Source organism: Exophiala oligosperma, assembly GCF_000835515.1.
Source record: "Exophiala oligosperma strain CBS 72588 unplaced genomic scaffold supercont1.6, whole genome shotgun sequence".
Classification (NCBI taxonomy): domain Eukaryota; kingdom Fungi; phylum Ascomycota; class Eurotiomycetes; order Chaetothyriales; family Herpotrichiellaceae; genus Exophiala; species Exophiala oligosperma.
In genome coordinates, this window is record NW_015622823.1 from 739,635 (window position 1) to 767,118 (window position 27,484).

The following is a 27,484-nucleotide window of genomic DNA, read 5'->3' on the forward strand; positions in this document are numbered from 1 at the left end:
GGATCTTTAGGTAAGGTCGCCCCTACTGCAGCTAAGGCAAGTCTCTCCCCCCCCTCCACGTTCTTGTCCTGGTCTCGGTCCCTCACGCACCCCCCCCAATCGTGCCGTCCGTCCTCTGACCATCGTTCTGGCACCTGGCAATTGAAGTGGAGGATCCTCACTTTCATCCTCCTGCATCAGTCAATGATGAATGGCTGACCGGAAAGAGGGAAAGAAAAAAACCATGCAATGATCATATCTCAAGGTCAATGGGCACGGCCTCACCTCATCAATCGCCTCATCTGCCTCCATGACTGCACCGACCACCAACACAACGGTTTTTGGCCCGACGACGAGATTGTACTTCCTCCACGTTGCTCACGAGATTACCGACGCCCGTCTCAACTGACGGACTGTGCCCAAACGTCAAGTTTGCCGTCACTGTCCATCACCGCGGTCATACCCTTCGAGACGTCTTTCGCTGCTAAATTGCAAAACATAGATCCCCTACCGTCTCTTGCTCGCCGCCACGGACCGCCCGCTCAGATACTCAGTACAAAGACCACCCGAAGCCCGTGTTCCATCTGTCGTTCCCATCCTTCACTTCCCAAGTCCACAGCACACGCTCGGATCGGAGGCAAGAGGCACCTTACGCACACGACGTCAGAGAAAGATCCATCAGCACGTACGCTGGCCGAGGAAAGAATTATCCCAACACAGCACGGGAGGGTGTTCAACATCATACGCCGAATACATACTCGAAATACAAGCAATATCGATCGAGACAACTCTATCGAAGGGTAATACGTCGCATTGGGCATAGCATATCCAAAATAGGACGACCCAAGTGCCCCGAGCTCGCTACACCAGAGGGTAACAATATCGGCTTACTGAACCGCCTCTGGACCGATTGGGACCTAGAACACCTCTATTTTCATCGTCCAGACCGAAAGGGACACACCCAAGTTACGTCGCTCCAATCGTGACCCCAAAGGACAACGTGACTGTCGGTAGTCGCCAAGGCACATACCAATCGCCCGTCGCCCTTTTCAGCATTCCTGTTGATTGTCACAGTCTCATTAGCCCATTATTTGGCTTTTCTTCTTTTCTCTCTTTCTAACGACACTTCTACCAACACGCCCAAAACGTCTCAGGTGAGTCCTATAATTACGTATGACACTTTGCCCGCAATATATCACAGATCAGATCAATGGGACAGTGCTCTGTCCTATTCTGGTACTTCTGAGTGAGTGGATCGGAGGGATCTAGGGCGATTTCTGCGGAAGAGCGCCATGACCCTCCTCCACTTAATACGGCACTGATCCCTTAAGGATCAAGGTCCTCTTCATCATTTGTTACCTTCCTTCCATCTTCAACGTCTTTTCTGTACACGGCCGCTGACCAAAGCACGATGCAGAACTCGAACCAACGCTTTAGCTTTCCTTCATTCCAGAAGCCTCAGAGCGAAGCTGCCTACCAGCACGCCCTGAGACAACCCCTTCCATATCCTGCCAAGGGAGGAATGGAAATCGGAGGCCTGTTGAACGCAAGGAATGCTGCAGCAGCAGACGCTGAACTCAGACGACAAATACAACAATCAATGCAAATGGAGGGCGGCGTAGCCTATGCTATGAGTCAGGCGCCAAATATGGCTCACCACCAACCGCACCACATGCAAGCCCCTGGGATGCCATACCTAGGCCAGCCTCAACATAGTCATCAACTTTATGCGCAAAGTTATATTCCCCGACACGATACTCAAACGATGGTTGACGACAATTTTGGCGCCATCAGACAGAAGAATGAGTCCGCACCGAAGGCATTTGCATGTAGCACTTGCCAGAAGGGCTTCGCACGACGCAGCGATTTAGCGCGGCATGGTACGAATATTCCTCGGTTACAAGAGAACTTTTCTGACTTTCTTACAGAGCGAATTCATAGCGGTATTAGACCACATGCCTGTGATTTCCCAGGTTGCGGCAAGCAGTTCATCCAGAGATCTGCTCTGACCGTCCACATGCGCGTACACACTGGAGAGAAGCCTCATATGTGCGAGCGATGTGGCAAGGTATGCGCATTCACCATGCATACATAGGAAGTCTGATTGCTAATTTCCGTATAGCCATTCTCTGACTCAAGTTCTCTTGCGAGACACCGCAGAATTCACTCTGGAAAGAGGCCATACAAGTGCCCTTACGCAAACTGCCAAAAGACGTTCACTCGACGAACGACTCTCACACGCCATCAAAACCACCATACGGGTACGATTGAGCAGGCGGCAGCAGAGACTAATGCCAAGTTGTCGACCACTCAGCCTCAGAGTCAGTCAATGTATGGATCCACTTCAGGCTCGTCCAGACATTCCACGGCCTCGCCAGCCGACAGAACGCTATCGGTTTCTCCCAATACGGAGCTGCCTCCTACGACCAATGGCATGCAGCGGCAAGGGTCAGAGTATGGGTACCTTGGGCAAAATCACTCGCTTCCTCCGCATCTGCGGCCGGAGTTCCAGCAGCATCCGACTCGCTCGACACCCACCATGAACGGGCAGCCCCTTCACAACTTTACGAGCGCTCCCCAACAACGGCCAACCACAGCACGCCCGCAAACCTTTGGTCCTCCTCAGCCTATGGAACCGCCGGCTAGCGGCACAGGCAGCGGCAATGCTTCTCCTCACATGAACAACCTTGGCTGGAACTCGCAAAATCCCGGCAACCTGCCCACCTCAGCTTCAATGGACAATTATGCTTATCCTGATCCCGGATATGGCGGGCATCCGCTCTACTACCCTGGAAGCAGCATTCGCAGGCCTCAGTCCACAGAGCCTGAAGAGTACGGTATCCGGCCTCGCCACCACATGGGTCATCACATGCCTGTCGCCCCCGATTGGGGAGCCATGCCAATCGCAGTCCAGGACAACCGACAAGAGCGTTATGTGATGTAAACCATTTGACCCGCTCCTGGAACCCACTATTGAGAAATATTGGAAATGCCTTGGCTTCGCTCTCGAGTCAGGTGCTGCTGTACTTGGACTTGTTCGATTGCCCGGCCCTTCCGAACGGTTCGGAAGCAGTCGCGCAGAGAGGCCAAAGCGCCGTTTTCAAACCACGATGCCCATCTTTCATACCTGTTTTCAGGGATCTTTTTATTCTACAAATTCGCTTCTGTTGTATGATATTATTCAACATCCAATTAATAGGCAAGGAACGGGGGAGGGGGAAGAAAACATGGAGGGGTCAAGGCTGCGGCGCAACATCGGCAGGGATGGGATTGTACATATGATTTTCTTTGCATCCGGCAACCTACATGGCGTAAACTGGGATTTGGGTGGTGTGGGTCATTTACGATTGAAATGTCTGGAGCAAACAATAGGCTGGGAAATTTACCAAACAGAAGTCGTCAGAAAACGCACAGGCATGGTGGCGGTCAAGGCGTGAAGTCTGGATGACACGAGTGGGAGTTGTATGAACCTCTAGCTTTTCATGATTGGACCAATTGATGATTCTTTGAGAGTGTTACACTCGGACTATTAGGCTACTATCGCCTCTTTAATTGTTTCATGTTCAGGTGACACTGTCTATTTTGGGTAGAATTCTCAAGGACTTCTAGATGCTCTCTTTCAATGGCATCATATATTCAATTTTTGACCCGACTCTATCTTGTTATCTGTGATGTATGATGGGGTCCTTGATCAAAGTATGATGATGACGACGACGATGATGATGCCGTACCAGTAGCGGTACTATGATTCAGAAGCGAGCCTTTTGGGGTTTTCTAAACGAGGTACCTAGTTAGGTCTTGATTGAGTGTGGTTTTTTTTCTTTGCCGTAAAGTGTACGTGAGTGGTGGCGGTAACTCGTGATCTGATATCTTTGCTATCAGTACTCCCGTACGTACCTAGGTAGGATAGGGTCTTGAATGCGAAGGGGGCTGTTGGGCGACCGTCTCTTTTGTCGTGCGGCATGCATCGTCATGGATATCTTTTGGAGTCTTGTTTCCTTTTGCTGCTTTCCGTGATTCATTGTTTCGCGTCGTGTGGTTGGTTCTGCATAAGCATCGAAAGTCTGATCCTGGTTTTACTTGCTCGGTTTGTCACCTGGGGTTTCAGACAAGTAAACTTGTCTCTTTTTTTTTCTTTCTCTTTTTGGTTTTTATAGTTTCCCGGCAAGTTCCAAAGGTTGGTCATAAGATCGTTTGATCGGTTCTCGTGTTGGTTCTCGGATGATTTGCATGATGTGCATGGCATACATGTACGTGCATATGCACGTACGGAGGAGGGTCAGGGACAAAGTACTCCGTACAGTGTTGGTCCAATGGAATATACCGAGAGTCCGGAGCCCGGAGGAAAGGGGGGGGGTTAGGAGAGGGGGGGGAGGTCTGTACCTTGCTTGGAAGTGCTCTCTCGTGGTGGCCCTTGTTTTCCCTTCCCTCTCAACAAAGGGTTGTGGTTTGGTTTTGGTTTATTTTTGATAACCAAACAAAAGAGACCACAATTTCTCCTCCGGTGTTTCAGCCTTGCAGATTTGGATCGCGTTAGTACAGTATTACTCCGGGGTCGCGGTCGCGGTCGCGCGTGGCACAGTGCACGCACACACTTTAAAAACGCGTCTTTTTTTTAACTGTACTTCTTGCCGAGTAGGAGGTAACCTACTCTCAGTGTACAACCCATCATCAGGGCTGAAAGTCATGGAGTAGCAGCGGAATATCGGACCTTAAAAAAAGGACACCTACCAGAGTACCTAGAGATACAATTCCAAAAGGTCCGACGACGATCGACCTTTCCTTTCTTCCCCATGTTTTCTACATATACTCCTTACATCTCTCCTCCATAATGATTTCTGAAAACATGCAGAGATTTCTTCTCTCTCTCAACAGGCCCTTTTTATCCCAAATAAATGACTACGGAGTATGGAGTATACATGTTTGTTAGTAACGTCACAGAACGGTCCCAGAGAAAAGGCTCCAGAGAAAAGGCTGAGGATGGTTCCTTCGAGTTGACCATGGCTGGTTCATTGAGGACAATCCCAGATTCATCGTGTGCTCGTATTACTTGCATTGCTCAAGTACCCGTAAGTCTCCTGCTGCACATGGCGGAATGTGTGTAAACCCACACAAACATGAAATTCACATTCCGATGATCATCCAGCCCTCATTTGCACCCATCTCAGTAAAAGAATGTCAAGTTTTTCCAACCATTCAAACGAATCAAGTAAAAATCTCGAGTACCACCGTCGTCGTCTCTCACCCAACAATTCCTTTCCAGACAGGGTTCTCTGTCTTCCAATGGAAATATTGCGGCTCCTTCTTCACGCTCCGAGGATACGCACCATAACCACAACCATAACCATCTCGAACTCCGCACTAAGCCAAAACCAACGTTGAATGCTTCTTACCCGTACGCTATGGACCTCTGTCTTGGGCCGCTTTCCACTTCCACAGCTTAGCCTCGAGACTTCCCCCGGCCTGCAACTTGGAACATCACTGCAAAACCCAAGACCTCTGAATACCGCGTCGTATCAAAGATTCGGAAGACACAATGCCGCTGAATGTGTATGCTGACTTGCACAACAAGCAAGATGCTCGGAATTTCCTCAAGACCGAAGAACCTAGACAATGATTTTTCGCCGCATACAAATGTCGTCGGGCACCTCTTCAGCACGCCCTTGTCATGCGACGCGCAGGCAATCCCATAGCAGGCACCTCGAGCACCACTAAGTGTATCTTCCCCCGTGCTTACATTTGAGCCACAAAAGTTTTGATCTTGCCTATATGTTCTCCATGGTTGAATGCCCACACATGCTGATTCGTCTGTGCCGTAAATGAAACCACCGAATGCCTTTGGAAGAGTCATGGCCTGTGTCGGTAAGGGGCTCTGTTTCATGTTTTTTCTCACGGAAGGACGAAGGATTGACGACTTGCATGGGAAGTTAGCGCGTCGGTCGGCGAGAGCGCCATTTCCCAGCGACGATCGAAGAGATCGTGCCACCTCTCACAATACAGAGCAAAGGTCACTTCAATGTCAATTCAAACAACGACGAGGCCTTTATGATGTAACAACAGCCAAAAGAAAAGAATCGTTAATCGAATAGGGAAAAGGAAGGAAACTTAGCTGGCAATGGTGTTGACTCCGTGTCCACAGTTCCAGCAGCAATGTTCAGTGCAGTAGCAATTTTCCAAAGTGTTCCGTGCTCGAAAAGTTAACTTCACTCACTCGGTCCTTTGCAACGTCGTCCATCAAGCAGAATATTAAGTCTCGACATCAATGATCTAATCTGAAAGGAAGGAATCTTTCGCCCTTGAGGGATAGGTAGGCAGTCCACGCCAATCCATGCATCGCAAATCTCTTCAAAATCCGCATTCTGTAACAAAGCCCAAGGTCATCCTCTGATAACAAAGCACCACCAGTAAGAGTTCATGCGTGTTCGTAGCAGAATCGTGCGGAAGGTTCAAGATTCTGCATAGAATCGTTTCATGAGCCCCTCTACCACCTTGTATGCTTTCTTGGCCTCTTCAAGGCTCTCGCCGATCATTTTCAAACACTTGGCCTCATCTGGTTCGTCAACTTCGCCGGTCTCATTTTTCTTGTGACCATAATGTTGAATCTTTTCGCATTCGTCTTTGACTTTGGTGAAGCCTAGGGTAGCGGATGACCCTTTGAGGAAATGGCCGAGGCTAGAGAGTTCTGGGAGGTTCTTATCTTTCCTGCACGTGGGTGACATGTTTGATCAGTATGCCAGACAGCCTCAAACGGATCAAGGCATGCTTCTTAAGCCAACTCACATCGCATCATCCATCTTCGCAAATGTGGTGTCCGCTTGTTCGAGGAAACCAAAGACTATGGACTTGCTGAAATCACGTTCATCCTCTTCGTCCATGTCGAGAATCTGCTCAAAGGTGGCCTTGTCAACGGCATCGCCGAAATCGAAATCTCCCTATCGAGACGGAACATGTCAGCGACAATAGTCAAAAGGTAAAATTGAGCGTCGGCCGGCATTTGTGTCGTCTCGAAGTGACCGGGCGCGAAAGACTAGGGTAGGCTCACCTCTTCAGACATCTTGTTAGTAACCTCTGATGGTGATGGGTGATGGCGTAGTATATGGAAGTGGGTGTTCGGACGCAAGATTTCAATTGAAATCCAAACGTATCAGAATTTGTTGCTCACGACTAGCTTTTTGTTGCTCCTAGCCGGTATCGCTACTTGAACGCGAAATGGTTGTTGGCGCCAAAGTCGTGCCTGTGGTGCATCCTGTCAGCATCGTGATATGGCATTGATGTTATAAGCCTCGGCCACAACGACGACCATAGTTGGGAGATGGATAACGTGTGGGAAAGTTGTAGATGAGGAGGAGACAGACTTTTTAACGCGCACAGACAAAGGCCCAATAAGAAGTCAAAGACACACAGCGTCTACCAGGCAAGGCTGGACGACAAGGCTGTGATCGGAGGTAAGCTGAAGATCGAACGACGATGGTTGTAGTGAAAAGAGAAAGGCTCAATAATTCTCCAAATGAAATGAATGATGGGATTTTGGTTTGAAATGTGAAGGTGAGAGGTTGGAACCCCAGGAAAGGAAAGTGACGTACAACGAACGTCGACGTAGAGCGCTGATCTTAGAGCTAGGCACAACCCACTCTCACTCACACGTCCCTGGATCGACTGACAACGCAAATTAAAAAAAAAGGGTGTCGAGGATGCACACTGTGTATGTTGGAGAAAAAGAGAGAAGGACAAAGGGATGAAGGAGTCCAGAGGTACGAGATTCCCTGCCGTGGTCGAACGTTTCTGATTGTTTTGAGGCTGAATTGCTGCAGAAGAGAATCCAGTCAGTACAGGGTTCAGAAGGAGGGGCAGCTCATCACTAGTTGAGTTTCTCAAACATCCCACTGATGTGCGCTTCTTAGGTGTGATAATTCACCTGATACTCGGACGAGGATACTGTACACACACACCCCTTCAAGCTATTGAATCTCTACCTCCGTGCGGCCTAGAGAAACGAACACTCAGAACTCGGCTGAATCGGCTACTCGAGGTTGGGAATAATTGGCAGTATTAGATATTCCACCGGTGGATGCAGATCAGTCACAACCAAGTGAAATGAGACACAAGCGGGGCCCAGGCGAATGCCAAAAGGCCAGCAGCAACGATCAGAAACCCAGTGGGCGATCGGACGTGAATGCTCGATTGACAAGGACAAGAGAAACTCGACCCTGCGGTGTGGACAGCTGCCTGGGAAAGTCAAAGAGCCAGGCCAAACGGGAAGAGAAGACGTTGTTCTCAAGGCTGAGGGGTAATAACGTCGACACAAAACTACAAGTACCAAACAAAAAGAATGGGCTGTAAAATTTCTGCGACGAGCCTGGTGAGTCTTCAGGGACGGAACCAGTTATGGAGCTTCCTTGGACGCGGTGCGGCTATGTATTCCTAATGCCGGCGAGTTCCCTTGTTGGCGTTGGCGAACGCGCTGCGCAAACTTCACTAAAAACCCTTCCAAGCACCGCTCCTGCGGGCTTCTACGGGCACTCTGTCCATCAAGATCCCCGGTCTTTCCGCCAGCTGTCTCGGTACTGTACAATAAGCTTACAGGCTGGCTCGGTGTGCCCTTCTCTGTGGGGGCGGCCCCGAACCTACGACTACTGTATGTCCACGAGCATGCAGAATACCGTATACTTGACTCGTACCGAGTCTTGAGATGACATTTACAGGCCAACACAAGAGTAGGACGAGGACTGAACAGATGCAATGGAGCTTCAATCCTTAGAGTCGCGCACGAGACGGACTTCTCTTCTCTCTTCCAGACTGGTGACCATCAGTTCACCCCCTTCTTCTCCTGCAAGGAGACTCTTTTAGACCGACTGGCATGAGATAGCGACACTACCTTCCAGCAGCCGCCATGCTGGGTCCAATCCTCCCAACGCGTCCAACAAACTCGCAGTCGGGCTAGCAATACGGCAGATCGACACTGCGGTCGCTGAAAACGGCAAGCTGACGGCATGCTTGTGCTACAAAACAGACCATGATTCTACGGCGATGGTCAGCCCACTAGATGTATGTTTATGAATCGAAATCCCCAGGGAGCGAACGGAAGACCCTCATGATGCTAGTTTGAAGCATGGGTGGGAGGGTCTTTGACTCCCGAGAGAAAGATGTCCGCCGCCCCTCGTTTCTACTCCGTAGTACTGATCAAGTCACCCAATTCTCAGGCATGCGAAGTCCTACAACGTCAAATTTTCTGCCAGACCCCGGCCTGCGGGATGACGTCTTCGAGCAGCACAGGGTCGCACGCGAGATTCCCGGACCGAGCACCAGAGTCTATGTCATAGGGAGAGAAAGAGTTTGTGTTTTGTGAAGATGATACAAGGATCAGACAAACTGCGACGAACAACAAAAAGACAAAGTCTACGTGAGAAATGGTTGAACCACCGACTTTCTGGCCTTCCCGTTTTACCCTTATTTGTCCTCCACCGGGCGCCGAACAGCAAGAGGGACTGGGGGACCGCAGAAGACGCCCACGAGCTAGGGCCCAGAGGAGGTGATGTCAACCCGCAGATGGCGTCCCGTCGGTTGTCATCTTAACTGCCTCGAGCCTAGCGTCATCACACCTGTTGATTGTTGGGTTGGGTTGTGAGACCTCAAGTCTTAGAGAGGTTGGCAGCACCCTATCTCAGTCCAAACAACTTTGCAACCACCCCACCCTTTTTCTCACCCTCTCTCTCTCTCTCGCACCCTTTGTTTTCTCTACGAGTATATACCGGGGACTTGAGGGACGTACCCAATCATGGGTAAGTTACATGGGTTCCCAGACCATGGTTACGGAGTACAAGCAAGAAGTATACGAGCAAAAGGCCAAGACATGGTATCCAGGTCAGTCGACGACCAACTTATCCTCGTTGTTCGACAAGGACCAGGCTATCTCTTTTGTTTCTATGTCTCGCGTGACCTTGACGGGCCGCATCGACCCTTGAAAATCCATGAAATTGGGATGAAGTACTCCGTACAGTGTAACTCTTACCTTGCAAGAAGAAGAGTTACAACGACACTACTTGGTGGTTGGTGGCGGTCAGCAACAAGCGAAAGACACGCAAATAATCTACCGAGTAGAAAAATGACGAGAAGCCACCCCTTTGTGGTTATCGCAGCAGTGGTGTTTGGCACGTTGATTAGGGTCAAAGGTTCCTCTCTTGGGGCGCGCCATGGCTGTTCGAACCGCCCCGAACAGGGAAAGGACAACTTGGGCCATCACTACTGTATGGTGAACCGTGCTTCGTTCGTACTACTGCAAGCCACTTCTTGCACATGGCTTTTTTACCCTTGTTACATGGTACTCCCGTACATAGGACCTATGGCATAAACCGGCACGTCGGCTCTGGACTTGCACTTTTTTCCCTCCCGGGTAGAACTTGATCAAGGCGACTCCGACCGACGATCGAACTACACCATGTGTCAATCCTGTCGCTAGAGAATGCCAGAAATCAAGGCCGGAAAACCCACCAATAACCCATAATCTTCGAAAAGGGGATGTTTGGGCAATTTTCTCATGGGGATCGGACGAATGGTAAAGGCCGACCTTATACTCCTAATCAGGAGGCGGGCTTCTTCTTCTTCTTTTGTTCCTTGTCTTGGACGGAGTCTAGCACGAGTATCCCTTGTTATGAGTTACAAGAAACAATCCGGGGGGAAGGAAACCCTTTTGACGGGACTGCGCCAGCGCAACCGAGTAAAAAAAACCAAAAGAAACAAAAAGAGTTCAAATTCCTGACCCGACACATATAGACACATATAGAGTCAGCTATGAATGAGTGGGAATGTGAGTATCTGGACCGCCTCACTCCCCTTGGATTCCTTACTGTAGGTCATTTGTGATTCGTCACAGAATGTCGGTGTAGTAGGTACGGTAGTAGCCCATGGCCCGGATGTTCACATGCGTCCTAACAACCTAGGGTATCAAGGTAAGGCGAGGTAGGTACACGAGTAAAAGACGGTCCCTCTATCAGGCCCAACTGCAATATGTACTTACAGTAATAACTATATAGGTAGGTAGGTAGGTAGGTACCTTGTATCTGTACGGGATGCGGTTCAGTCAGCCGTACGAGTGCTGACCTGGTCATGGAGTTACTCCCGTACGGAGTACTTTGTCCGAGCAAAAGGCAGAACGAGAAATGGGCCATCCATATACCCTTCTCCTTCATTACCTTTAGGTATGAATTGTAACTTACGTATCCTCAGTACGTTAGGTACATACGGAGTACAGTAGCAGGACCAAAAGTTACCCGAGTCTACCTTACCCAAGGTATATTGCCCGGCACGGCCCATCACACCCACCTACAATAACACTCGACGAATGAAAAGTACTTTTTACCTTGTTCGAGTACATCACTACAAGACGTCAAAACTACCCATTCCACCACCAGCAGAACATACCTACCTTGGTCATGCCCAGATACGACTACCACCATTGTACTTGTCTCCTCTTCTTGTCGGAGGAATACTGCTGCGTGAAAACATGTTACAGTGGAAGAAACTTTTCTTGATTTGGTTGCTCACGAAAAGAAAGCATCTAAACAATCTAGCATCCGAACGAACGCAAGTATTCACCAAGGTGGCCATACTTGTGTGTCTAGCGCGATCGTAGCATCCACTGTTCAGCATGCCTTCTTTGGCTTCTTCCTCTTCGCCAGGGTCTCTTCATCTCCTTTCTGCCAACTGTTCCCACACGCTCCCCTTTCTATTTTGAATTGTCATGTCGCAGGTATGGTCTGCGACCGACGAAAAGATCGGCCTCCCACGCAAGGAATCTCGTAGTGTACAAGTGCATAGTGTACATTCAACCGGTGACCTTGAAGATGGACTCGGCGAGTCTCTTGACGTTGCCGGTCGTGATACCAGCGACAGAGATACGGCCATCCTTGGTAGCGTAGACGGAGTGTTCCTTGGCCAAGGTTTCCATTTGTTCAGGCTTCAAACCGGTGTAGGCGAACATGCCGATCTAAAGAAAAAAGAGTGATCACATCAGTATATATGACCCTTCAAGTAACGGGCTCTATGCACAAAGGACCCGCGGACGCAGGTGCAGCAATATACAACGGCAAAGAAAAAAAACGCACCTGGTTGGTAATGTGGTCCCAGTTATGTTTGCTTCCCAAGGCTTCAAGGTTCTTCTTGAGCAGAGCTCTCATCTCGATGATCCGGTCAGCCATGCCCTTGACCTCACCGAGCCACTGCTGGTTGAGCTTGGGGTCGTTCAGGATCTCGCTGGCAATTCTGGCTCCGTGGACGGGCGGGTTGGAGTACAATGGGCGCACGAGGATCTTGATCTGGGAGTCGACGCGCTTCTTCTCCTCGGCCGACTCGCACACGACACTGAAGGCGCCGACTCGCTCGCCGTACAGGCCCATGTTCTTGGCGAAGGACTGCGCCAGGACGAAGCCGTGACCCTGCTCGACGAAGAGACGGATCGGGTAGGCGTCCTTGTCGGTGTCACCGCTCGCGAAGCCCTGGTAGGCCATGTCGAAGAAGGGGTAGTGCGACTTCTCTTTCATGACGGCGCTGATCTGGCGCCACTGCTCCGGGGTCGGGTCGATACCGGTGGGGTTGTGGGCGCAGGCGTGGAGGAGGACCATGCTGCCTTCCGGCGCGGCCTTGAGGTCCTTGACCATGCCGTCAAAGTCCAAGCCTATCGTGTCCTTGTTGTAGTACGTGTAGTTCTTGACCTCGAGCCCTGAGTCGGTGAAGACGGCCTTGTGGTTCGCCCATGACGGCGTCGGAATGTAGATGGTCTTCGCACCGGGGTAGAATCGTTGCAGGAACGCACCACCTATCCGCAAGGCTCCCGTGCCGGAGATGGACTGTGTGATGGCGATGCGGTCCTCCTTGATGGGCTGCGAGTCGGCGCCGTAGGCGAGGAGGGCGGCGGCTTTGGTGAAGGACGGGACACCCGTGATGCCAGCGTATTCCTTGTCGAGAGCCGACGAGACGACCTTTTGTTCGGCAGCGCGGACGGAGGGGAGTACGTAAGGCTTGCCCTTGTCGTCGCCTGTCGAAATAGATAACCAACGTTAACCAGGAAGGGGGACTTTATTTGCCATATGGTACAAAACAAAGAACCATGGACAGGGCGAGCACCACTTACGGTAGGCACCGACACCAAGGTTGATCTTCTCGGAGAAAGAATCCTTTTTGAAAGCTTCCGTGATACCGAGGATGGCATCAGGAGGTCCTTCTTTGACATTGGCCCATGTTGATGCGTTGACGGTGCGAACTGCCTGCGCAGTCGTCGTCTGTTGTCGCAGGGCGCTGCGAGCAGCCGGTCTGAGGGTGGAGAGCATGGTTGATATGAGTGATGGTACAGAGAGGAGGTCTACGAGTACAAGATGAATGGGATGGAAGACCAAAGGAGATGAGAATATCAATGGAGGGTACGGAGCTTTGGATGTCAAAGAATTACAATGTAAAAGGGATGGCGAGATGAAGCTCACTTTACTTTCCGTACGCAGTTTGAGGTTAATTAGTCGTTGACTCAGACCAGAGCGCAGCTTTCTCCAACGACCAAAAAAAAGTTGTCCCTGGAAACGGGCCTGATCGGGGCTGCTCCGACTCCAGGGCTCGCTAGGCGGGATGCCCGTCGGGGTACAACTGCTGTTAGCGAAATAGCACTAGGCTTTATGTACCTGTTTCTTCCGCACCAAGTAGGCATTATTCCTGTGGTCCGGTATGCGCAAGAACTGGGTACAGGGGGCTCCATACGTTTATACACAGCCATTTACATAATGCTGGTGGTACCACCAGGTACTTGTACCAGTCTCACATCGGGCCACCGCTTGTCACCACGTCCTCTTGCCCGGTCTTAATACATGCTCAACCTAATCGGACTCCTGCCTGCTTGTTCTTCTTTCCCATTGCCCCCTGGGCATTGTTCATACCCGTCGCCTGGCTACTGTCCAAGATACTGGCAGCTTCGCGTTTCTTCTCCTCCGCTACCTTCTTCATATGCTTCTCTGTCTTCAGCTTACCACTGCCCTTGCCGTGGAATTGATGACTGAGGTGCTTGAACGCTTCTTTCTGATTCATCAGCCGACCATCATCATCCACATATTTGATCTGCACATCTGGCTTGTATTCGCGGTTGAAGGCAGCAGCAGCTTGGATGGAGCTTTGATGTTCTCGTTGGGTGTTCTGCCAACGTGCATGTTCTTCTCGTTCTTTGACGGACATTCCAGTCAATTTTCCAGACTGTCGGTCGCGCTCACGCTGCATACGCGCTTTCTGTTCATTCTCATGCTCACGGAGACGTGCTTCAATTATGAACTTCTGGCGATCCTTGTACAGAGAATTCTTGTCATGGGCATCGCTCTCCTTGACCAGGCCGCGCTGTCGTAGAAGACTGAGAGCGGCTCCAAGACCCTGGTCGAGTGTCTTCTCTTCATCAAGACCGGAGTGAGAAATGTCTGGAGTATGGGTAGATTGTTCTCGTCGTAGCCTCTCGAGGAGTTCTTCTTCATTTTCCACACCAGCATATGCCTCGCCCATAGGTTGGTCTTCGTCCTCGTGTTGGCCAGCCGACTCCTCGGGTGACTCCTCCTTCTCGATTGACTTGACAAGTTTCGGCTCGAGCTGTTCGTCCTTCGGACGGGATGACAGGTTATCCAGAAATACAGTAGTGTCATCAAGTACCAGACCTCCGTCAGTTTCCCCTGATGCTTCGGCTTCGTTCTGCTCTTCTTCTTGGAGTTGTTTTATGATATCTTCAGGTTTCCGTTTCTGCTTCTTCAGCACTGCCGCCCTGCTTCTCGCGAGGGCATTCGCAAGATCGTCGTCATCATTAAAATTGTCCTCGACTTTCCGGGCCCGAGAAGCCGGTTGCGCAGAATCGACTTCCATGGCGTCGCCAGTTATACTGGCTTGCACAGGGAATATATCATCTTCGTCTACCGTCTTCTGGCGCTTCGAGGTCTTTTTACTCTTTTTGGGCTTCTTGATCTTGACTTCCATATAATCTGAGACGGGCTCAGGTTTTAAAATATCAAGGCTGATGGTATTTTTCAACACGTCCCCAATTTGCTGGCGTTTAGACTCGCGTTCATCCATAGCACCCTGAGCATCCAGCGTGAATGCCTTCCGTTTCTTATCGTCATATTGCGATAGAAGACCCTTCTCGGAATCGTCGTTGACATCATATGCCTTCTTTTTCTTCAGCTCGAGCTTTTCATTGACCTTGTCGCGAGCTTTAATCTCCGCATTTTCAAGGATATCATCCTCGTCGCTTCCATCATCCTTGCCGATTTCGGTGTCTTTCAGCGTCAGAATTTGTTCGCCTAGGCCTTCATCAAAATCGCCAATCTCGTGTGCAACCTGGACGCCAGCGAGGTCCTTTGCAGAGTATTCAATGGCCGCCTCTCTTTCTCGTTCAGCCAGTTCCCGGGCCAAACGCTCTGCCCTTTCCCGCTCGATCTTTGCTTGACGCTTCTTCTGTCCCTTCAACCATGCTTTTGTATCGTCGATATCATCATCGACTTCTCCAAGACCTCGACCCTCGAGCTTTTTAGCTCTGGCCTCGGCATCTCTTCTCTTCTGGATCTCTCGTTTCCGTTTCTCTCGGTCAAGGCGTTTCTGTTCTTCTTCCCGGACTTTGTTCCAATTCCCGAACCCAGCGGCTTCTCGAGTCTCGAGGGTAGAGGCAGGCTCTTGGTCGCTGTCGTCATCGTCGCTTGGAGAATGTTCCTTGAATGATGGTCCTTCAGATGCTGGTGGAGGCTGTCCACTTACGCTGAGTAATGGCAAACCCAGGCTCTTCCTGAGCTTGTTCATCTGCTCGATATCCGCAGCTGCCATGATGATAGTCGGCTGCAACGAAGATGCGAAATGTGGTGCACAAATGTTCTGCAAATCGAGGCAAACGAGAAATGAAGGCGCGGGCAAAATTATTACGGGACGTCTGTTTGACGTGAACCGCCACTTGTGGTTCACTCCAGGACTACGGAGGGGTGCAAGTGGCTATTAGCGCAGTGGCACAGAAACCACTGGTAATTCAGGACTTTCGATGAAGGTGCAACATTCGTAAGTCCCAGCTATTCGTCTTATCCACGACTACAGGATTACTTTCTGAGAGAATTAGGTAAAGGTTCAAGACGAAGCGCGGGGCAATACATGGAATAGATCGGTCTGACCGCCAGAAAGAGACACTCAAGGCCCGGTAACAGCATCCTGTTTTTTCTTCGTTTTACTGGAGATGCATAAGGCTAGGGTCGGATATTTAGTGAGAGACAGGCCCTTTTGGTCTCGGCTGGGAGGTCAGACAGTAAGCCCTCCTACGAGCGGGCAAGCGAGTAGTTGCCCACTTTTGCTATGAGGCAGTCTATGCCGCGACAGCTTCAAGGCGTCTCAAGCCGCCACTAGCTCTAATGGAGCACTGCAAGTCTGCCATGCGTTTCTGATCACCTGTTGGATCCGGACTCTCGCCCTGCAACCTCCAGCCCAAGAAGTCGTTGGTATAGTTGGGCGCGAAGCCCTTCTCCAACACACCGAGACGCTTGCCGTAAGCAGTGACCTTGTCCCAGTCACGACGGACATTCTTCAGATCCATGCTGAAGTATGGGAAGCTGCGCTCGTACATCTTGCGATTCAAGGCCGTGTTCATGACCGGCTTGAAGTCGACGTACTCCTTCCACGCCGCCTCAGGGTCTCGGAGGACAAAATCGGTGGCTCGTTTGACGGCACGCATGAAGGCACGGACTTTGTCGGGATGTTCGGCCAAAAAGGCCTCGTTGCCAATGTACAAGATGGTACAGAAGCAGCAGCATCCCAGCTCGGCGAGCTCGTCAATGCGGAGCATTTGGACATCGGACTTGGGCCGGCCCTGAGATTCGAGCCAATGTTCAAGCTCAACCATTTGGACGTTCTCGAGGCCGATGCCGGCGTCGATGGTGCCTTCGATAATGGCTTTGGAGACGTTCATGCCACAGCGGACAGCCGTGTAGTCGGATGGGGCCATGCCGTAATGGGAGGTCAGTTCGTCGATTTGGATCTTACCGAACTCGCCGACGTAGCCGATGCGTTTGCCCTTGAGGGTGCGGAAGTCGGGTGTGATGCCGCTTGACTTCAGATAGACAACCCCTGTGAAGGGTTCGTCGAGCAAGCTGCCGATTGATTGAACGGGGAAGCTACGAGCTTTAGCCTATTGCGTGTGAGTTTGACATGGTCGATAGACATTCAAAGAGAGCGGGGGAGCATACGGCGAGAGTGTGGATCATGGCTTTGAAGCCGAGATCAGCCTTCCCGGTGCCAATGATCTCTGTGACATCCTGGGCATGGTCAGCTCGTCGTGGATATTGGATGAGAGGGGAATGAAAAGCCGTACGCCGGGGTCATTGGGTTCAAGGAGAGCAACCTTGATGCCTTCGTCTGCGAAGTAGCCCTTGGCTTGAGCAAGGTAGAGAGGGGCGTGGTATGGCGTAGCGTGCCTGCGGGACTAAGTGTGAGTAAACACTGTTTTTGACCAAGGTAACAAACGTAAGTACCAATTGGTTAAGAAGACAATCTTGTCAGTCGACATCTTGACGTGATTTCAAGGTCGAAAATCTGTAAGAGTCAGCGATCCCCCTCCACAGAGGTGGATGTCGATGTCAAAGAAGGCATGTCCTTTCGCTGGTATTATCCAGATCAAGTTCTCCGGTATTTCTCAGATCGAGCTTTCACGTCCTCAGAGCTGTTGATTCTTGCCGTCGACGACTCAGTCCTCTGGAAAGAGAAGAGAGCGTGACTCAGCAAGGACACAGAAATGAGGGGCAAAGTCGAACACCCGGCATGCAATCTTCGCATATTTACCTTGACCTTGATAACTGGACAAGGTCCATTGCGAAAGGCGCCATGACTCCCAGAGTACTGTCGTACCAGGTAGTATGAGCTTTTCGTGGTGGTGGGAAAGGAAGGGAAGTAAGTAGAGCAGTAGAGGTGAAAATTGGAAGAGGAAGGGAGGGGGGAAAAGGAATGTGTCAAGCAGCTCCAGCAAGTCTGTTTTGTATTGTTTTTCCATGGAGGGGCAACCTGCATCTTCATCCATGTGGACTGATGATTGTAATTGACTGGTGGAGCACAGAGAGGAGCCATTCGTGTTGCGTTTTCGTAGAGCTGCGGCGAAGAACCGGCCGGAGCAGGAAGAGCTACTGCCACAAAGGGACCAAAGTAGAGGTTGTGCAGCTGGCTAGTAGTTGTATCGTCGATGATGAGAGTGTCCTTTTCCTGTTGAACCTCTGTGAACCTACCTTATTTGATGGTTGTGTGAGAGCTCGTTGCCGCTCAGAGTACATACTTTGTATGTTCACAGGCTCCGACAAGTACACTGGAAGACTTCGGAAATTGGCATAAAACCCGACCGTCAGTTGGGAGTGACTGCAGACAAGCCCTCTTTATGATTTCCATCTCTTGAGTACTCGTAGGGATCCAGATTGGCTGCAGGTCAGAGAGTGACTGGGCTCGGTGTAGCGAGCGACTCTCGGTCGAGATAATATTGCATAACGGCCGAAATGGTGGGAGCCTGGTCGTCGACAAATAAATACCAAGGGCCTCCTTACCTTCTCCATTCTCCTGCCATCTAATCAGGTCCATTTGATTAGCTTAAGAAGCATCTTGTTCTTGGAAAGACTGACATTGTCCTGATTGATACTGCTGTTCCGCTTCTACAAGAAGTGAAGGTCTGGCACGGGGCCTACAGAATCTCCGGCACCGGTGCCGACTTATCAATCAGATAATCAAGAGGCGCCTCGACAGGCCGCGCCGCTAAGCTACGCAACGCCCAATCGTTAACAATCCCATGCCTATTGGCCATCCACTCGAGAAGCATCTGCACCCAAAATTCTCTTAGTTTGGACCCTGGTCGAAAAAAGTGCCCCGGTATATCTGATCCCCGACCGGCGCATGCGATTCCACCATGCCTACTGTCCAACGCACTCGCTCCCATAATCCTCCCACGCACCCTCCTCCTTCCTCCTCTCGATTCTCCAGAATGTCTCTGTTACGCGGCGTCAAGACGTTCCTGGGCTCGGGTTCTTCGTCGCAGCACTCTACAGGCTTCATCACTGCGCGAACAGAGACGGAGCTGTTCCCCGCCACACACCCCGACATCGATGGCGAAGAATGCTTAAGAGATTGCGATTCCTGCACGACGCACTACCCCAAGAAATTCTCCATTGACGAGAGCGACAAGCTCTATGGGCATGTCAAAGGATGGAACACCCACCTCATCGTGGGCACGGGGCAGTCCGACTGGGTTCGCGACGTCACAGACATTAAACACAGCGTCATGCATGCCGTGGGCAAAGCTGGTGTAGAGAGGGAGAATGGCAAGATCATGCTCAGCGCAAGTAACATGCCTAGTGGAACGGACGACCACGGTGATACAGTCGAACAAGGGACGAGCGATTGTATGCTATTGCCCAGTTGGGTCATGATCGAGAAGGTTGCGCCGAGTCAAGTCAACAAGTTGTTGACTGAGGTGGTAGAACAGAGCGTCACGAACGAAACACCTCTTGTGCAGAAAGCAGCAACACAGAATGGACATTCACAAACACCGACCGCGAATGGAAGTCACGTACAAGAGAACGCAGATGAATCAAACAATAGACTCGACCCTGCACCCGTACCCGCCTCGATATCCTCGTCCTTCACCATCAAACACATTCCACACGATTATCTCATCCTTATGTGCAGTCACAAGACCCGAGACGCTAGATGTGGTCAGTCCGCGCCTCTTTTGCGCAAAGAATTCGAACGAATCTTGCGACCAATGGGTATGTACCGGGACATGCATGATGAAAGACCTGGTGGTGTAGGAATATATTTTATCAACCATGTGGGCGGCCACAAGTACAGTGCCAACGTAATGATCTATCGACGAGAAGGACGGAGGAAGGATGGGACGGATGAAGAGATCGACGGCGCTCCACTGGCGAAAGAAGCGGTACAGCTGATCTGGCTGGCTAGGGTGCGGCCTGAGGACTGTGAAAACATTGTCAAGTTCACAGTCCTCCAAGGGAAGGTAGTCAAACCGAAGAGTCAGTTGCGAGGTGGTTTTGATCGGGAGAGAGGTCTGACGAGTTGGTGAAGGAACCGGAGGTATCTGCTTGTCTGATTCGAAAAGCGAGTTATAGATTTTGCAAGCATAGAATCTTGTCCACAAGTCATGCCCTGCGAGGAAGGATGAATTTGATGGTAAGAGGATGCTAGTCGGCATTAGATGAACATGAATATACAGTAATGACCAAGTGAAACATCATAGGCCTGAGGAGGAGAGAATGATTCGCGTGGACATTTGCAACCATTCTTTGATTATATTGTCTTGTTTTATTGGAAATTTTGAGGGATGGGGATGGGATGTAGACAATAGCCTTGGTTTTGCCCAGTGATCATTCCTCGACGAGGATCAACACTAAGCTTGGGAATAAGACGTCTCCCTACACACCACTTTCAGCCGGCCGAGTTCAGCCTCAGAGAGGCGAGCTCAAGGCCAGCCTTGCCCAGAGGGCGTGAAAAGGTCTCGGGTCAATCTCAGTTCTGTCGACTGGGTTGGACATTAATGGAAGTGCGATAATATCTCCGCAGGAATAGTCGAGACGTTCACAACAATCAACCTAGCACATCCTATGTCCCGAAGGAGCATTGAGAGGAAGGGATCGTTGTGACACAGAACTTGTTGTTGAGGAAGAAGAAAAGAGGAAAGCAGACAGTGTTGCATGCTATGGATAAGTTCAGAGAAATTTCTGCCAAGACCTCAAAAGCAGCAACGAGCCTAGTGAGACTATTCTATTTGCAGAAGTTAGGCGAATACGCATTTATGCAACCTCTCTTACACTCGTTGCATTGCATCGCCATGTCAACAACAAGTCCCCATTGCAACGTAACCAGGAATTCGTCTGAAGGTAAGAGAAGTCTAGGCACAAGAAACCCGACTAGGCTCCAGTGGCCGGCTGTGTGAGGCTCCGGGATTTGCTCTTATACGAATCCCGAACACGCAAAGTCCACTCCCAAGCTACTAATTGCGATGCCTGGCCCAATTCGTCATCTTTTCAACTGGCGTCTCAAAACTTCACTCCGAGTGACTATTCTGGCACTGACGCCGAAGTCAACACGCGCAATTTCCCTGTGTGCTCCAGCTCATATCCTAAACCACCAGAATTGTATCTTGTTGACGAGAGCAGGCCTGGTGTTATTGCTGCTGCCTTGTCCGCATTGTGACCCAAATCGCTCATTCCTGATTCTAGATATAGGTGAGGCTGACGTCTGCATCGGATGATCAACAAAGACACACTACAAGCGTTAGCGCGACTGTGGAGACAGAGTGCGAGGTGAATACAAGGACTGTATCTCGACGACATAGAAATAGACGAGGTTGCGCCCACTGTTCGTTGAACTTGCTTCCTGTCCTCATCCTCAACGAAGCAATCAATTGAGATATCGAGAACCCTATTTCATTTACATTACAACACCACCAATATCGACAACATGTCGCAGCCAGCTCAGAACGGTTCTTGCATGCTGTCCCAAGTCGACCAGCTCATGCCCAGAATGTATACGCCTCTCTTTCTGGTCTACAAAACGGATCAATATGAAAAGGCCGTCAAAAATTTGAACGAAGGTTTAGCCAAAACTTCGGCCTTGCTTCCATTTCTCAAAGGCTATGTTCACAAGACATCGGACGTTTCCAACCGGCTGTCGCTCTCGTGGTCATCTCAAGACCCGCCACTGGCTGTCACCGAGACTTCCACTCCAGAGTCCCTGCCAAGCTTCGAGAGGTTGAAGCAGAATGGAGCACCGCTCTCGGTATTCCAAGAGAGCCTCTGTCCCGTACCATCGATCATAGACTATAAGACTCCAGGAGCGAAGGCATCGGTCCTCGCCATCGGGGCTACAAGGATGGAAGGAGGTTTGATACTATGCTTGTGCGCTCACCACGTGGTTATGGACGGAGCGGGCATGGGCAAGTTTCTCAAGCTTTGGGGCGACTGCACGAGAGGTGTTCTGAATCTTGTTGATGACGACGCGCTGTACGACCCCGAGGAACTCTCTCATAGGGACACATGGCTACGAGATGCTAGTGGGTACTTTCCTGAGGCTGAACCGCAAGCGACGCTCGAGGAGCTCTTGTCTCGGCATCCGGAATATAGCCTTCGATCTGTCAGCGCACCTCTCCCACCCCTATCGGCCCATGTCTCTGGACAGCCAGCCGCTTGTGCCGCAAAGATCTTTGCTTTCTCAAGTGCAAAGCTGCAAGAGGTCAAGGTGGCCATGAGCAAATCTGTGCCAACCAAGTACCTTACTGTCAACAATGTTCTGGGTGCTGCCCTGTGGATCGCGATTACAAGTGCTCGGCTTGGACGTATACGCCACAATGGCCTTCCTACTATTGAAGGCTCTGCCACCTCGAAACTTGGCTTTGCCATCAATGCTCGCTCGAAGGTTGGACCCCCGGTATCAACCATGTCTTTCTTGGGCAACGTGACCATGCTCAAGGTGGTTGAACTTCCTGCTACCGAGATGGAAGGTGTCGCTGAGAATGCCCTGGCCAAGTCGAGCGCCACGAACTTTTCTCTTTTGACGCCGGTAATCACTGCTATTGCTGCAACCACCTCCGCTGTGACACCAACTCATGTTGGTGAGATCGTGGCATTTGCCGATCGTCTCTCTGACGTTGAAGACATCCTCCCAGGATGGAATTCCTACCATGGTCTGGATCTGACATATACAAGTTGGGCGGATCTAGGAATGTACGATTGCGACTTCGGAGCAAGTTTAGGAGGTGGGCCGCGGTTTGTTAGGATCCCCTACATGCCTTATATTGACGGCATGGTGCTTTCCTTGCCGAGACGCAGGCTGGCCGAAGCTTTCGATGAGAGAATTGAGGTTGCCATCATGATGAATGAGCAAGATATGCAAGCGCTTGAGGAGAACGAAATGATACGAAGCTGGCGTGCTTAAGCGGATCTATTGCTACCGAGATGCTTGCTTTGGTCTATATGATTCGCGATCTTCCCAAGGTTCAAGAACGGGCGAAGACCCTGGTAAAGCTGCCTTCATTCGCCCCCACGAGTTTTGAATTGAACCCGAGCACATGTACCACAGATATTTTTCTTCTTGGCCACCTAGCTACATCACCTGAATTCACTTTGGACGACACCCTTCACGTGAAGAATTTGTAAACGGGAAAAGTGGCGAGCAGCATTTGGCCATTGGTAGTAGTTCTATCTGGTGGTGACTTAGATTGATCCTAGTGGAACACCAAATGTTGTCCTCCACCCTCCTATTTGTTCAGACCGAACAGGGTTAGGGAAGAACTACTGTATCTAACCGCTGTTATGTACGGTCAACTGTTCATTAAAAGTACCAATTAAGTCATTTCTGTAGGCCTTCCAGGGTAAGCTGACCACCCCTGTCCCGCGAAGAGAATCTTGGGCTTATATCGGCATGGCGCATCTGCGGGGCCCATGACACTTGTGACTGCGCGTACTAATACTCCGTATATGGGCGAAGCGACTTCTACACCGACATAGGCACCTACCAACTTCCTTGTCACACCTTAGTACAGACCATCGATAGTAGCCTCAAACAAATACAGAGCACGTCATGGCAGACTCAGCGAACGTGGCGACCGAGGAGCGAGTCTGTGCTTCCTGCGGCAAGGCTGAGTCCCAATTGCCGACCGGTTCTACTTTGAAAAGATGTGGCTGGTGCCTGCAAGAGAACTTCTGTTCTAAAGGTGAGTCAATTCTTCGGGGGAAGAACCCTCTCCTCGACCCCGTCATGATCAGGGGGTGGCCCTGATCAGTCTTTCTGTGTATAGAATGTCAGGCAGAGCACCGGCTGCTATATTATACAATATGTCGACGACGAGCATCCATCAGCCGGCGGCAACATAGAATTAGATGTCGACGACCAGAGTCCAACCGCTGGCCGCAACATAGAACTGCACGTCGACGACCAGCGTCCAACAGCCCGCGGCCGACCCTACCTGCTCCTCAGTTCCTCACCTTCTTCAACCAACTCAAATCTGAGCCGAGGACGTACCAGGTGCTCATCGACACCTTCCGTCTTCGCTGCGAGGAAGACTACACAATCGGAGGTCACAAACACGGCATCTATGGAGGAGACCCTCCGCTTCCCGTGTTTCGCGATTTCCTGGCTCGGGCCAAGACCGCGGGGATGTTGCCGCCATGGTGGAACTCAAAGAAGCGAAAGGCTTGTGAGGAAATGGCACAGCATGATGAACACTTCAATATCAAGTTTAAAGTGGAAGAATCAGACATCTTGGAGTTCTATAGCAATTGTTTAATGCCATTGAGGTTGCGCTTCGCTGCATTGAATGTGTACGGCGGCAGCTATGGAAGTGGCCAGAACCAAATGCCAGCAGACTATGTATGCCAATGTCGAGGAAAGTGATGAGAGAAGTTGATTGCTGGTGGTCATGGTTTAAAGGTGCAAGGAACAAGCAACAAGGCTGGCTAGGTACGTTGCTGTGAGTCAATGATGGAGTTGGTTTGTCTTTTTGACACTGACAAGGAAGAAAGTCACGTTATTTCAAATCAAGAAAAAAAGGATACCCAGAGTAAGCCTTCGTGACTTGCTGTTTATTTTGTTACCTAGTCTTCAAGTCAGTGTCATCAGGCTCATCATGTTTCCTGCTCGTACGGAGTGTTGAGGCTCATCAGGCTGAGACGCGGGCAGGTTTGGCGCTAACCTGATTGAGGCGAAACGCTCAACACCGTCGCCTCGCCTATTTCTTTAATGCACACTTGTACGGAGTACGCGCCCGCATGATGGTCGCAGTACGGAGTAATGTACCTCGATGACCCTGGGAGTGTGACAACCCTGGCCACCGTTTCGGCCTGGGGCCGAGATGCTCCCATGCAGAAACCCGCGCCAACATGGCTGGCCTTGTCGCCTTTTTGCGTGGTTTTATCTGCTCTGACTTCCTCAGCAGAATGGTGGTGAGGCGAGGTGAGCTTTCTTGCTGTCCAGGTTTCTCACGCGTGCTTTTCTCTCTCTTATTTTGGCCCCCAGGACTTGTGTACTGCGTCAAAAAGAGACATGCACTAGAGCGCGCCCGCACTGTTCCGCCACAAAAACACATGGCGGCGCGCGACCGCAGAGGCTTCAAAGTAGTCCCAACGGTGGACGGGGACGTGTCGACAAGTCAAATATATGACAGTGAGCGCGATGTTCCTCTTCGTGCACTTGCGCCCATTGGGAGAAAGCCAGTGGCCGCCTCACACCAAAGCCCAGCGTCCATCGTCAACTCGACGACGATCGAGCAACAAGAAACCATGCTATATACACCTCCGACGACAGCAGACAAACCACCACCACCACTATTCGTGAGTAGTGGTCTCGGCCGACCAGCTCGCAAGCCCATAGTCAACTGGGTCGATGCCGCCGCGACCCTACTCAGCGTACTATGTCTCATCGCCTCCGTTGTCGTGATCAGTCCGTCGTTTGCCTACGCGGCCGAACTGGCCTACACTCGACAAATCATCGCCGTCGGGTTTTTACTGGGTGTCATGAGCCAATGCATGCTTCGCACGGTCCCCTTTGCGTTTCTCCTGATCGAGGCCCAGTATGGCCGTTCGACCCTGCAGAACCTCGACGGCCTGCTTCGTTGGACCCCTCTCGCCAACAACCTCGGCGCGATATGGAGGACGTGCATCGTCATTTTGTTGCTGCTGCCCTTGGGCCTCAGTGTGGGATACAAGCGATACACGGGCGGAATAGGCGACACTCACGCGACGATGAAAACCGTCGGTCTCGGACCCACCGCCCCCCCGGGGACACAAGGCATCGGGTTCACGAGCACAATGACCAATGCGACGTTGCCGTTCGTCGGTGCGACCATCGACAACGAGACGGTGCCGAGCTTCGGTGCCGCCCGGGGCGGCGGCGGCGGCGGCGGCCAGGTGTACGGGTACAACCTCGTCCTCTTTTCGACGACCGACGCCGCCGCCCTCGACGCCCCTTTGCCCGAAAACGTCTCGTCCATCCAACACTCGCTCGGCCCAGGCGAAGCGGCGACCATCTCGGCCGACGTGCGCGGCACCGCGTCCCACTACCACACGCTCGGCGACTCGGACCGGAGCAACGCCAGCTGGGCCGACGCGTGGACCTACGGCGCCTGGAAGACCATCACGCTCTACAACGGCTACAAGTTTGGCTTCTTGGCCGTCAGCACCGCCTCGGGCGACGGCCCGGGGTGGTACAACTCGTCCTGGGTGTACATGGGGGCGTACCCGACGGACAACGACGACGACGACGACAGGGTCACGTTCCAGCGCACCGCCTCACTGTGCACCGTGTCCCGGAAGTCGTGCCACGCGACCTGGACCGTCACGTCGTCGTCGATTCTTCTCGCCTCCGCCACCTGCGACTCCGACTTGTGGTCGGGCTACCAGTACCTGACCAGTTCGCAGTTGGGGGTCGCCGACTCCATGCCACCTCTGATGGCGGAATACCTCGCACCTTTCGCGACGACCCGCAACGCCTCGGACTGGCGGGTTCCTTCGTTCGCCCTCGCCGCCGCGTCCATGTACCAGTCCCGCGTCGCGTCCAGCTCCGGTTCCGTCCCCGTCCAGCTGGCCGGGTCCCTGTACCAAGATTGGCTGTTGAACGACACCACGTCCGGCACCTCTTTCGGTACCATCAACGACACCGGGACCCCCCTGAACCTCTCGACCGGGGCCTACACCGAACGGTACAACGGTACCTTGACGCGGGTGCTGAACCGACCCGTCCTCCGGGCCGATTGGTCTCTGTACGCCCTCCTCGCCATCCAACCCTCCCTGACCGCCCTGGCCTTTGTGGCGGTGTGCGCTTTGCACGAAACTCCGATCTCCAGGGGGTTTGGACTCATTTCCGTCTTGGCGGGCGTCGAAAGGGGAGGGCTAGACGTACTCGCGGGGGCCACCTTTTCCGGAGAGACAAAAAGGTCGGTGACCATGGAGATTAGGGTCGTAGAAGATGATGATGATGAGGAGGAAGACGAAGACGAAGACGGAGACGGAGACGGAGAAGAACACAACATTGGTCCGGCTTCACCGACGACCACAGCAATGGCCACCAAAACAAAACCAAAAACAAAAGCCAAAGTCTGCTCGACGACCAACCCCACCACGAGGAGAAGAAAATTGCAGTACCTCATTGGCTGTGGTGGCACCACACGACGTCCGGGTTTGACGAGTACGACGAGGTCGCGTCATCAACGTGTGGATCGAAAGATGAAATACTACTGATCTACAATATCCTGATCCACCGATCAACTGGTCAGGTACCTAGACGTCTCTAACTCGTAGCGACCCGGCCTGCGCGCACACACAACACTGCGCTGCGGCCTCAACACCTAGTTTTAGCCCTCCTTGGTACTGAATTCTTATCATTTCAAACGCATAAGTCGTGACACGTACCTACGGGAGTGCGTCTACGACGAGGATCCCCACTCTACCGATCATCAACCTACCATATTATACTCATACCAGGT

At 51.6% G+C, this 27,484-nt stretch overlaps 9 protein-coding genes across 13 annotated transcripts; 5 read left to right on the forward strand and 4 right to left on the reverse strand.

Moving 5' to 3' along the window:
• Nucleotides 1-98: 98 nt before the first annotated feature.
• PV06_06720 lies at nt 99-3,627 on the forward strand. 2 transcript variants are annotated; one of them, XM_016407870.1, is made up of 4 exons: nt 99-1,133; nt 1,397-1,859; nt 1,908-2,047; nt 2,102-3,627. In XM_016407870.1, the coding sequence occupies exons 2-4, from the start codon at nt 1,502-1,504 to the stop codon at nt 2,921-2,923; spliced, it is 1,320 nt and encodes a 439-aa protein (XP_016261350.1). In that variant the 5' UTR covers nt 99-1,133; nt 1,397-1,501; the 3' UTR covers nt 2,924-3,627. The 2 variants fall into 2 exon arrangements, with proteins under 2 accessions (XP_016261350.1, XP_016261349.1); XM_016407869.1 differs by having other exon boundaries at nt 99-1,859.
• A 1,792-nt stretch (nt 3,628-5,419) lies between these two features.
• Nucleotides 5,420-5,860, reverse strand: PV06_06721 (uncharacterized protein; the record flags this gene model as incomplete). Its single annotated transcript, XM_016407871.1, has 1 exon — nt 5,420-5,860. The coding sequence occupies one exon, from the start codon at nt 5,858-5,860 to the stop codon at nt 5,420-5,422; it is 441 nt and encodes a 146-aa protein (XP_016261351.1).
• Nucleotides 5,861-7,632: 1,772 nt separating this feature from the next.
• Nucleotides 7,633-8,929, forward strand: PV06_06722. 2 transcript variants are annotated; one of them, XM_016407872.1, is made up of 2 exons: nt 7,633-7,730; nt 7,776-8,929. In XM_016407872.1, the coding sequence occupies exon 2, from the start codon at nt 8,365-8,367 to the stop codon at nt 8,665-8,667; it is 303 nt and encodes a 100-aa protein (XP_016261352.1). In that variant the 5' UTR covers nt 7,633-7,730; nt 7,776-8,364; the 3' UTR covers nt 8,668-8,929. The 2 variants fall into 2 exon arrangements, with proteins under 2 accessions (XP_016261352.1, XP_016261353.1); XM_016407873.1 differs by having other exon boundaries at nt 7,791-8,929.
• Nucleotides 8,930-11,274: 2,345 nt separating this feature from the next.
• On the reverse strand, nt 11,275-13,462 carry PV06_06723 (uncharacterized protein). Its single transcript, XM_016407874.1, has 3 exons — nt 13,106-13,462; nt 12,081-13,009; nt 11,275-11,962 (listed from the first exon to the last, which is right to left on the reverse strand). Exons 1-3 carry the CDS (start codon nt 13,299-13,301, stop codon nt 11,801-11,803), a joined length of 1,287 nt encoding a protein of 428 aa, XP_016261354.1. The 5' UTR covers nt 13,302-13,462; the 3' UTR covers nt 11,275-11,800.
• Nucleotides 13,463-13,697: 235 nt separating this feature from the next.
• On the reverse strand, nt 13,698-15,887 carry PV06_06724 (uncharacterized protein). Its single transcript, XM_016407875.1, has 2 exons — nt 15,739-15,887; nt 13,698-15,679 (listed from the first exon to the last, which is right to left on the reverse strand). Exon 2 carries the CDS (start codon nt 15,058-15,060, stop codon nt 13,831-13,833), a length of 1,230 nt encoding a protein of 409 aa, XP_016261355.1. The 5' UTR covers nt 15,061-15,679; nt 15,739-15,887; the 3' UTR covers nt 13,698-13,830.
• Nucleotides 15,888-15,971: 84 nt separating this feature from the next.
• On the reverse strand, nt 15,972-18,136 carry PV06_06725. 3 transcript variants are annotated; one of them, XM_016407877.1, is made up of 5 exons: nt 17,797-18,136; nt 17,490-17,550; nt 17,330-17,432; nt 17,205-17,273; nt 15,972-17,146 (listed from the first exon to the last, which is right to left on the reverse strand). In XM_016407877.1, exons 2-5 carry the CDS (start codon nt 17,522-17,524, stop codon nt 16,328-16,330), a joined length of 1,026 nt encoding a protein of 341 aa, XP_016261357.1. In that variant the 5' UTR covers nt 17,525-17,550; nt 17,797-18,136; the 3' UTR covers nt 15,972-16,327. The 3 variants fall into 3 exon arrangements, with proteins under 3 accessions (XP_016261357.1, XP_016261356.1, XP_016261358.1); XM_016407876.1 differs by having other exon boundaries at nt 17,490-18,136; XM_016407878.1 differs by having other exon boundaries at nt 17,205-17,432; nt 17,490-18,136.
• A 437-nt stretch (nt 18,137-18,573) lies between these two features.
• On the forward strand, nt 18,574-20,241 carry PV06_06726 (uncharacterized protein). Its single transcript, XM_016407879.1, has one exon. The coding sequence runs from the start codon at nt 18,899-18,901 to the stop codon at nt 20,069-20,071; it is 1,173 nt and encodes a 390-aa protein (XP_016261359.1). The 5' UTR covers nt 18,574-18,898; the 3' UTR covers nt 20,072-20,241.
• Nucleotides 20,242-21,286: 1,045 nt separating this feature from the next.
• Nucleotides 21,287-23,215, forward strand: PV06_06727 (uncharacterized protein). Its single transcript, XM_016407880.1, has one exon. The coding sequence runs from the start codon at nt 21,469-21,471 to the stop codon at nt 22,939-22,941; it is 1,473 nt and encodes a 490-aa protein (XP_016261360.1). The 5' UTR covers nt 21,287-21,468; the 3' UTR covers nt 22,942-23,215.
• A 1,566-nt stretch (nt 23,216-24,781) lies between these two features.
• Nucleotides 24,782-27,365, forward strand: PV06_06728 (uncharacterized protein). Its single transcript, XM_016407881.1, has one exon. The coding sequence runs from the start codon at nt 24,885-24,887 to the stop codon at nt 27,237-27,239; it is 2,355 nt and encodes a 784-aa protein (XP_016261361.1). The 5' UTR covers nt 24,782-24,884; the 3' UTR covers nt 27,240-27,365.
• Nucleotides 27,366-27,484: the final 119 nt, after the last annotated feature.